Source organism: Myotis lucifugus, unplaced genomic scaffold, assembly GCF_000147115.1.
Source record: "Myotis lucifugus unplaced genomic scaffold, Myoluc2.0 scaffold_167, whole genome shotgun sequence".
NCBI lineage: Eukaryota > Metazoa > Chordata > Mammalia > Chiroptera > Vespertilionidae > Myotis > Myotis lucifugus.
The window spans coordinates 2,021,280-2,032,632 of NW_005871215.1; the positions used below are offsets into that span (position 1 = coordinate 2,021,280).

Sequence of the window (11,353 nt, forward strand, 5' to 3'; positions counted from 1 at the left end):
AAGACTCATTTTTTCAGGTCTCTCCCTGCCCATCTGGTGTCCTCAGTACATAATTGTTGCTCTTCCCCTCACTATGGAAAATCTCCCTTTCCTGGACTCAGCCTTCTTAACATTTTCCCCAACAACTCTACCATCCTCCCCACCACCAGACCAGGCAGCTTCCTCCACTTCCCTCCAGTCAGGGCTCTGTGGTCAGAGTCACTGTCAGCTGGAGCCCAGCAAGGCACTGTGGGCTGGGGTCTACTTCATGGTGTGAGGCTCCTGCCTGTTTCTTTCCTCCTTGCCCCCTTAGCATTGGACTTGGTGCTTGTAGGTGCTAAATTCCTAGTGTGCAGAGGCCATTCCATAAGTCTAAATTACATTACCCAGATTGTTGCTTTATGAAGGGCGTAAGCAGTACTTTTTAATGTTCGTAGAGATATTATAGATCTCTCTTTCCACATTTACTCTGCTCTACTGAGGAACCCAGCTCGTGTCCTTCCCCATGTCTTCTGTTCCCTAATGCCTCCTCATCCTGCACATGTCTTCATACCAAATACACCAACTTGCTGCATGATTCCCCTGCAGTTTCTACTTGCTCCTTGGCTGAAATCTGAAGGAATTGTAGAGGAGCATCTTAAAATGGGGTCCACAGGCTTCTGGAGAATCAGAGAATGCATTTCAATAGGAATGATTAAATACAGTCTATAGGCTACCCTTCATATTAGGTATGCATATTATTTTTTTATTTAAATTTTTTATTGCTGACACTATTGCAAATGTCTCCCAACTCCCTCCCTCCACCTTCGCCCACCTCCACTCAGTCCCCACCCTCTCAATCCCTTGGACTTCACCACACTGTTGTTTGTGTCCATGGGCTATGCATATACTCTTTAGCTAATCCCTTCACCTTCCTTTATCCATCCCCCCTACCCCTCTCCCCTCTGACATTTGTCAGTCTGTTCCATGTATACATGCCTCTGGTTCAATTTTGTTTGTCAAGTTATTTTGTTCATTAGATTCCACATAGTAGTGAGATCATATGGTATTTGTCTTTCTCTGACTGGCTTGTTTTGCTCAGCATAATAATTTCCAGGTCCATGCATGCTGTTGTAAAGGGTAAGAGTTCCTTCATTTTTACAGCCATGTGGTATTCCATTGTGTAAATGTACCACAGCATTTTTATCCACTCATTTACTGATAGGCGCTTGGGCTATTTCCAAATCTTGGCTATTGTAAATAATGCTGATATGAACATATAGCAGCATTGTTTACAATATACAGGGGTGCATATATTCTTTCTGATGGGTGTTTAGGGATTCTTAGGATATATGCCTAGAAGTGGGATCACTGGATCAAATGGCAATTCCATGTTTAATTTTTTGAGGAAACTCCATACTGTTTTCCATAATGGCTGCCCCAGTCTGCATTCCCACCAGCAGTGTACTAGGGTTCCCTTTTCTCTATATCCTCACCAGCACTTGTTGTTTGTTGATTTATTGATGGTAGCCATTCTGATAGGGGTGAGGTGATATCTCATTTGCATCTCTCTGATGATTAGTAATGTTGAGCATTTTTTTCATATGCCTATTGTCCATCTGTATGTCCTCTTTGGAGAAGTGACTATTCAGGTCCTTTGTCCATTTTTTAATTGGATTGTTTGTCTTCCTGGTGTTGAGTTGTACAAGTTCTTCATATATTTTGGAGATTAACCCCTTATCAGATGAATCATTGGTGAATATGTCCTTCCATACAGTGGGTTCCATTTTTGTTTTGTTGATGGTTTCTTTTGCTGTGCAGAAGCTTTTTCGCAGTCCCATTTGTTTATTTCTTCCTATATTTTCCTTGCTCTTGGAGACATATTAGCAAAAATATTGCCTGAGATTTTACTGCCTATGCTTACTTGATGGTTTTTATGGTTTCATGACTTACATTTAAGTCTTTTATCCATTTTGAGTTTATTCTTATGTATGATGTAAGTTGGTGGTCTAGTTTCATTTTTTTTTTTGCCTGTACCTGTCCAGTTATCCCAATACCATTTATTGAATAGATGTTTTTACTCCATTGCATGCTCTTGCCTCCTCTGTCAAATATTAATTGACCATAAAGTCATGGGTTGATTTCTGGGCTCTCTGTTTTGTTCCATTAATCTATATGCCTGTTTTTGTGCCTGTGCTAGGCTATTTTGATTACAGTGGTTTTGTAGTATAACTTTATATTCAGTATTATGATCCCTCCAAGTTTGTTCTTCTTCTTCAAGATTTATGAGGCTATTTTGGGGTCTTTTTTGGTTCCATATAAATTTTTGAAATGTTTGTTCTAGGTTTGTGAAATATATCATTGGTATTTTAATAGGAATTGTGTTAAACCTATAAATTGCCTTGGGTAGTATGGACATTTTAATGATGTTAATTCTTCCAATCCATGAACATTGTATACTTCAACTTGTTTGCATCTGCCTCTATTTCTTTCTTCATGTCCTATAGTTTTCTGATTACTAGTCTTTTAACTCCTTGGTTAAGTTTATTCCTAGGTACTTTATTTTTTTGTTGCAATAGTAAATGGGATTGTTTTCTTAGTTTCTCTTTCTAAAAGTCCATTATTGGTGAATAAGCATGCTATCAAATTCTGGATATTAATTTTGTATCCTGCTACTTTGCCAAATTCAGTTATTAGATCCAGTACTTTTTTGGTGGAGTCTTTAGGGTTTTCTATGTATAATGTCATGTCATCTGTGAATAATAACAGTTTTACTTCCTCCTTTCAAATTTGGCTGCCTTTCATTTTTCTTCTTGTTTGATCACTGTGACTAGGACTTCCAGCGCTATGTTGAATGAAAGTGATGAAAACAGACATCCCTGTCTAGTTCCTGATCTTAAGGAAAATGCTTTTAGTTTTTGCCCACTGTGTATTATATTGGCTGTAGTTTTTCATATATGGCCTTTATTATGTTGAGAGATGATTCCTCTATTTGCACCTTGCTGAAAGTTTTGATCATAAATGGATGTTGGATTTTATCAAGTGCTTTTTCTGCATCTATTGGTATGGTCATATGATTTTTATTTTCCATTTTGTTTATGTGATGTACCACATTTATTGATTTGCAGATATTGTTCCTGCCTGGCATCCCCAGAATAAACCTGACTTGATCATGGTGTATTATCTTTTTAATGTATTGCAGGATCCAGTTTGCTAATATTTTGATGAGGATATTAGTAACTATGTTTACCAGGGATATTAGCATCTAATTTTCTTCTTTGTAGTGTCTTTATCTGGTTTGGGAATTAGGATAATGCTGGCCTCATAAAAGTTTGGAAGACTTCCCTCCTCTTAATTGTTCTGGAATAGTTTGCGGAAGATAGGTGTTAGTTTTTCTTTAAAAGTTTGGTAAACCTGACCAGTTTGGCTCAATGGATAGAGCGTCGGCCTGCAGACTGAAAGGGTTCCGAGTTCGATTCCAGTCAAGGGCATGTACCTTGGTTGCAGGCACATCCCCAGTGGGGAGTGTGCAGGAGGCAGCTGATCAATGTTTCTCTCATCGATGTTTCTAACTCTCTATCCTCTCCTTTCCTCTCTGTAAAAAATCAATAAAATATATTTTTTAAAAAAGATTAAAAGTTTGGTAAAAATCTGTCTGTGAAGCCATCTGGTCTAGGACTTTTCTTTGCCGGGAGTTTTAAAATAACTGCTCAAATTCATTAGTTGTTATTGGCCTACTCAAGTTTTCTGATTCTTCCTGATTGAGTTTTGGAAGATTGTATGTTTCTAAGAATTTGTCCATTTTGCCCCCATTGTCCAATTTGTTGGCACATAATTGTCGTAGTTTTTTCTTATAATCCTTGTATTTTTGTGATGTCAGCCTCTTTCATTTCTGATTTTATTTGGGTCCTCTCTTTTTCTTTCTTGCTGAGTTCTAGCTAAAGGTTCATCAATTTTTTAAATATATTTTTTATTGGTTTCAGAAAGGAAGGAAAGGGAGAGAGAGATAGAAACATTAATGATGATAGAGAATCATTGATTGGCTGCCTCCTGCACGTCCCACACTAGGGATCGAGCTCGTAATCTGGGCAGGTGCCCTGACATGAGAATAGAACTGTGGCCTCCTGGTTCTTAGGTCAACACTCAACCACTGAGCCATGCTGGCCCGGCTCATCAATCTTGTTTATCTATCAAAGAACCAACTCTTGGTTTCATTGATCTTTTGTATCGTTTTTTTAGACTCTCATTATTTCCACTCTGATCTTTATTTCCTTCCTTTGTTTACCCTGGGTTTTTCTTGTTCTTTTCCTAGTTCTTTTAGGTATAGGGTTAAATTGTTTATTTGAGATTTTTCTTGATTCTTGAAGTAGGCCTATAATGCTATGAATGTCCCTCTCAGGACTGCTTTCACTGTGTGCCAGAGATTTGGGGTTGTTGTATGTTCATTTTCATTTATTTTAAAGTAATTTTAAATTTTTTCCTCAATCTCATTGGTAACCTAGTCATTGTTCAATAACATGCTACTTAGCCTCCATGTGTTTGAGTGTTTTTAGTGTGTGTTTTTTTATTATAGTTGATTTCTAGTTTCATGCCATTATGATACCAGATGATGTTTGGTATGTTTTCCATGTTCTTGAATTTGTTAAGACTTATTTTGTGTCCTAACACATTAATCAGGCAAAAAGTACATTAAATATGTACAGTACTTGAAACCATCCACCAGCAGGCTTAAGTTAAGAGATGAATGTAGAGTGTGTGTCCTACAAATAAATACACATGCTTCCCATAGACTTTACATAGAATTGATAGTGTTTTTGGTTACAAAAGGAAGGTTAACTGATTTTGTAAAGTAAATACCTTGCTAGTATATTCTCTTATTATAATATGATAAAACTAGAAACCAATAGTGTGTGTGTGTGTGTGTGTGCGCTATATATATATATATATATATATATATATATATATATATATATATATATTTCAGAGAGGAAGGGAGTGGGAGAGAGAGATAGAAACATCAATGAGGAGAGAGAATCATTGATCCACTGCTTCCTGATCACCCCACACTGGGTATTGAGCCTGCAACCCGGGCATGTGTCCTGACTGGGAATTGAACCATGACCTCCTGGTTCATAGGTCAATTCTCAACCACTGAGCCACACTGGTAGGCAGTTTATATATTTTAAACAGTCTTCTAAATAACTCCAGATAAAGGAAGTAATCAAAACCAACATTATAGGTTATTTAGCTTACATTATGATTGAAATTTAAAATATAACAAAACTTGAAGGTCATTGAGTACACTGAATAAACAGTGGGAAACCATTAAGACAGTGACAGGCTGGAAAGATGGACTGAATCTAACAGAATTATATTTAAGATTTTGCCAAAAGCCAAAAAGCCAATGGCAGAAGCACAAAGTGGGAAAGGTATGATTGAGTAGCACCATCTTTAAAACAAAAACCATCATGCAACCATAAAGTTTAGAGCTTTTAGTTGACAAATGGGTCATGCCAAGAAAAAGCATGTGATGTTAGGCTTCATGAATAGATATGCAGCATTAAGAACAAGAGAGGCAATAGCCCAGCTCTAATCTACACTGAATAGTCTTCATACACAGAGTACTTGGTTTGGGGCTCCATGATTTGAGAGAGCTAAATTAGAGCCCATTTTGCAAGGCATAAAGAGAATAGTGAGCAGACTTACCAAAAAAAAAAAAATCCATATGAGACATGATTCAAAGAAGTGGAGAGGCATGGCCTGAACCCAGGGCTATTCCTTGAAGTCTTAATGCTGTTTCAAATATATGAAAGGTTTTTATGGATAGGATGTTTATAATCATAGGAAGACACATTTCTATGAGCCAGAATATTCCAAAGATGAAAGAGTTGCTTAGAGACCCAGCAAGTCCCCTATCACTGGAGCTGTTCTAATATAGTTTGGTTAAATACTTGGTGAGGATATTGTGGTAAGAATTTTAACACTGGAAAAATAGGTGGTTGGATCAGACAAACTTCCCAATCCTGAAATTCTTCAATTCCCCTGGAATCTAGTGTTCCCCCAAGATGGTCCACGGGCTTCTGAGTTTGGTACTCAAAGTCTTAAACATTAACATTTTGAGCACAGGGCCTGTGGGTGGCATAAATGTCTGATTGTTTATAACCGAATTAAAACAGCATTAACCCATATGAAACAGTTCTTCAGGACTTAAAAATTAAATTTCAAATAAAGATGTATGGTGTCCTAAGAGTTCAGAAAAGGGGGTCAGTGAGGGTTGGAATAGATGAGGAAACCTATTGGCTCACAGAGAAGATTTCAAAGTCTATGCTTGTATGCATCAAGCAATAAGAGTGGTTTTAGAAATCGTGGGAATAAAAATGAATATAATAAGCAAACAGAATTGGTTGCCTTTTTCCTTTGGATGGAAGAATAAGGTGTGCCCATCGGAAACAACACACACTGTGCACATAGATCTTTTCAGTGTCTCTCGCTATTATTGCTCTCACAGCTCCCTGCAGATGCAGGCTTTGGTTCTGCAGCTCCTACTTTCACACAACCTTGTCTCTAATGGATTAGTCTGACAGCGGTTTTTATTGACTAAGCTTTGTATTCTTCATCTTCCTGATTGCCTCTGACCCTTACAATCCCAACAACCCTTTTACCCTTGAAACTAAGGCCCTCCTCCCCTTGGAGGAATGCCGGTCCTTGCCCTCCATAGCCCCTGATAATAATTACCATAATAAATAATCCCTACATTGATTTAGGGCTTTGTAGTACCAAATGTTTTCCACACCTGCTCTCTTGTTTGACATCCATCATGACAGTGCTGGGAGAAATGCAGGGCAGGTGCTATCCTGGGATCTAAGGTCACTTGTCCAAGGTCACATGGAGGAAATGAGCTGGCTCTGGGATGGGCCCCTAGGGCTCTGACTCCTGATCTGGCTTCTCGTGTGTCTGATCCAGGCTGGTTATGAGTCAGGGCGCATCCTCAAAAATCATTCAGGCCTGAGCAGTCTCCCAGGAGGCCAGCCAAGCCAACACATTTCCAAAGACCTGGTTCCATGTATGAGTCTGGTTGGGCCCAGGATCACGGATGCCCACCTGGACTCCCAACACTTCTTTGTAGTGAACTCAGCCTGTGTGAGTGAGGGCCGGGAGTGCATACCTTTCAGAGGTGACATTTGCCTTCCCTCCAATTGTTTTTTTAGCAGTTTGCAAAATTACTTCATGACTAGCAAACTGACATGTGAGCACAAAGAGCAAGCACAGAGTTTATTAATTTAATCAAATAAAACAGAGCAAAGTTAATGTAACACATTTAATGATAGTACAGAATTAATGCCCTGCATGGTTTCTAGGCATAAATGGTAAACAGTCTATATGAATGACTGTAATTAGTATTACTTTCACAGAGCCAAATTAATTTTTTAATTCTTCTCATCTCACTTTATTAGTTCTCCAGTATTTATATAGTTGAAATTGCTGTCTAAAGTTTTTCTTGACACCATTTGCCATCTAGCATCTGAATTTCTTCACGATCAGGAAGATAATTCCTGGGACCAAGAGAAGACCATTTTTTTTGAAAGTTCTTTCGAACTGTATTCATTTCTGTTCCTGAAATATTCCCATTTAACAGCAGGTGTTCTTGTTCCTTATTTCTCTGTAAGATTTTCTTGTATTGTCATGGGTTAGCTAAGAACAAAAGTAACCATCCAAAACACCTATCATTTACCACTTACTCTTAAGCAGAAAAGGTATTTGTTGCACCAGGATGTCAAACACAATGATAAACACAGGGCTGCAGCTCATGGAAGTCTTGGAGAGCTGTCACCTTTTACTGAGCACATCTTGGGACCACTGCTGTACTCACTCAAAGTCAGGTTTCTGGATGTACAGCTAAGAAAGGGAACTCAGAGGCTGGTGCTCTAATGAGTGACCTTGGCCATGGAAATTCACATCAGTTCCTTTTTCTGCGTCTGTTTTGTGGTTTCTGTAGAATTAAAAGGACGCCAATCAAAATGGCTCCTTAGTCATTGCTCAGTCTGTGCAAGTGACAGGTAGCAAGAGAGGAAGGGGCAGTGAGTGGGCTATGGTGCAATCATAGGCAGCTGGGACAGCTGACACTGGATTAGAGTCCCAAGTGGACATAGGGAGGTAGGGGTTAAAACGATGGAAGGCCCAGGGGAATAAATACATACCCATCCTTGATGTTTTCTTCAGAAATCTCCCCAGAACCTCTTAGAACTGAGACTAGGACTGTTTCCTCAATTATTAAAGTCTTCTTACTTGAATTAAGTGTAGAGGGGGCTTGCTATCATTTGAGTTTAGGATGACAAGTGCCAAAATTTGCAGGATGTGTGTGTGTTACATGCTCAAAACAGACCTTGAGAGCTGTGACCTCAGCCTGTTCACTGGAGCCTGGAGTTCCTTTAATAGGAGAGAAAGAGGGCAGAGAGCAGGGGCAGAGAGGGGGCCTGTCACTGCAGGTCAGACAAAAGGTATAGAAACACAATACCCTGGGAATGTTTGTGCGCAGTGTGATAACTTCCAGTCTCAGTTCAAATGCTAATACCTGATCCTTCCTGTTTGAATGTGGGGGCATTTGAAGGAGGATCTATTACTGGCCAAAAATGAGGAACAACCCCAGGGTGACTTACAAACCTTGTCCTCACAGCCTCTTTTGTTTTCATCTGTGTAGGAGCCCATGAGCTTCCTTCCTGTCCTGTGGGGCTCTTCTGAGTGGGCGGAGGATGATGAGAGTGGGGATGAGGACATCTCATTATAACTCCAGCCTTTGCCAGCCTCACAGTCTCATACTGTCTGCCTGTGGCTCCGTGCCTAGAGGGCATGAGCACCTGGGCAGGTGTGGCCCCTTCCTTTGCAGGGGGTATAGTGGTGGTGGTTGTCATTATCATGCAATCTTTTGAGCTCTTATGAGAAGTATGTATCCCACAAACTTCAGCACACAATTCTAGGAGAGCCCTCTGATGGTGCAGTTCAGATGGTGCTGATGTAGCCAGTAGAGAGAATGCATCCAACATGGGAATGACATAGACCAAGAAGCTGAACAGGAAAGAAGCCCACACAACTTTATGCAGTCTACAAACAGGGGGGGTCAGCGGGCAGGAGGCAGGGTGAGTGTAGCAGAGGCCAGGGAATTGTGTTAAATAAAGCTGATAGAGCCAGGGCAGCTTCGCTGAGGAGCATGTGCATGGCCGGGAGTGATGGTCTGAAGGAAGAAGAAGAGAGGGTCCTGCTGGCCTCTGTAGTCAGCTGATCCTGAGGACCTGATCCTGCAGCTCAGACTGACTGACCTATACAGTGTCACCCCACCACCCACAGAGCCAGTGGGGTTCTGGTGCCCAAGCTCTAGGACTTGCTTCTGTGGGATAAAAGAATTTCAGTGTCGGCCTCATAAGACTCTCCTTTTGCCATCTTTGCAGGAAAATTGCTGCTTATGATGAAGAAATCCAGCATCTCTATGAGGAGATGGAGCAGCAAATCAAAAGTGAGAAGGAGCGGTTTCTCTTGAAGGTAAAAGTCACTTCCGGGGCTTGGTTCTGCGGGCCAGGTTGATCTCGCCTACTCTGACTGCCTCCCCCAAGTTAAGATTGCAATGCCTCACCCATGGCACTACTGATTCCCTTTTTCTTTGCTTGATTTATAATTATTTCAAGACATTTGTCACCTTCGAATATCGCATATAATGTACTTGTTTACTTTTATTGATGGTGATCTGTCTGCTCCCACTAACATGTAAGCTCCACAAGAGCAGGGATCTTTAACTTTACTACCTAACATATCCTTAGCACCTTGACCATGCCTGGAACGTAGTAGGGACTCAACAATTGTTTGTTGGTTCAATGAGTAAATGAACGAGTGAATGAATAAATGAATGAAAGGATGAAGGTGCATGCTTTACCAGTTTAAGCAGCCTGAAGACTGGGTCTGACACTTGCTCTAGACCCACATGGTAGGCCCACCCAAATGCACCAGCTCACTCCACTCCCTAAGGGGACCATCCTTGGAGCTTGTACATCCCACCCTTTCCCCTTAGACACCTAGAAAATTTAATACCCAAGACAAATGAAATCCCACCTTTCTCAGATACCATGGGAGAAAATTTAAAACTCATTTCCTATTCCTAGTCTGGCACTTAGCCTCCTACCTAGCCTTGCTATTTGTCTTGGGAGGTCAGAACTGGTAAAATCATCACCTTTTCCAGGCTAAGCTAAGCATGTCCATATTCATAAAACAAAGCTATAGGAAACTCTATTATCCATTTTTGGATTATCTACTTGGTGGGTTCTCAGTAGAAGAGTTTTGATCTTGAACAGTGACCTCCTGTCTTAGTCAGTTTGGGTTGCTATTACAAAAATACCATAAAATGGTTGGCTTACAAACAACAAACATTTACCTTTCACCGTCTGGAGGCTAGAAGTCCAAGATCAGGGAATTCAGGTCCTGGTGAGAGCCCTATTCTGGGTCGCAGACTGCAACTACTCTTTGTCTCCTCACATGGCAGAAGGGCAAGCAAGCTCTCCAGGGTCTCTTTTATAAGAGCACTAATCACCTCCCAAAGGCCCCACCTTTTAATACCATCACGTTGGGGGTTAGGTGACAGCATATAAATTTTGGGGACACACTACAGAGACCACATCATCCCTGGCCATTCAGCACTGGGGCTGTTGTCACAATGTCTTTTTCCCCTGCTAATGTGGCTGGTTTGAACCATTTTTTAGTTGTATGCAGCTTTGATCATCCATACCACATCTTCATTTATTATCACAGATGTCATTGAAATGGAGGAGTCTGAATGCCTTCCAGAAAAAGCCAGTCATGTTCTTTAACTAGAGCCTTATGGAGACTTGTCAGTATCTCCAGACCTCCTCCCTGTTCCTTTTTAGAGCTTTAAAACTTTCTGGCTGCCCCCCAACCTTCAGCATAGGGAGTGAGTATATGGCAGGCAGAACTCAAACTCTCTTCACCCAGCAGACCCTGAAATAGTCCTCTGAGAACAGCAGCCTTCCCCCACCCTGCAGTAGGAGAGCCACTTCCTTTACCCAAAATGGCCCACTGCACAGAGGGGCTGAGCCCTGCGGCATTTGCCCCTCTGCCTGGGCCATGACAACAGGCCGAAGTCCTGGCTAAAGAAAGGGGATGCTTTTCAGAAGCAAAAGTGGGCCAACACATGGGGATTGGGAGTGGGAAGAGGTCAGAGGGGAAAATTCAAGGACAAATTACTATGACAAAGGTGACCTGACCATGCTTCTGCTTCACCCACCTGCCCTCTCCTTTCCCCTGCTTCTCCCTTCTCAATAGCAAACACCTTTCAGACTCAGTGCTTAGATTTATGGTTTCTGCATAAGCATGGAAACTATTAGAAAGTGCTATG

At 41.0% G+C, this 11,353-nt stretch overlaps 1 protein-coding gene across 1 annotated transcript in view; it reads left to right on the forward strand.

Annotated features, from left to right (window-relative positions):
• The window catches only part of CRACR2A (calcium release activated channel regulator 2A), a 133,069-nt gene that overhangs the window by 77,644 nt on the left and 44,072 nt on the right, over positions 1-11,353 (forward strand). Inside the window, 1 exon segment of the mRNA XM_023759955.1 lies at positions 9,402-9,492. Within this exon segment, the coding sequence (XP_023615723.1) occupies positions 9,402-9,492 (91 nt within the window).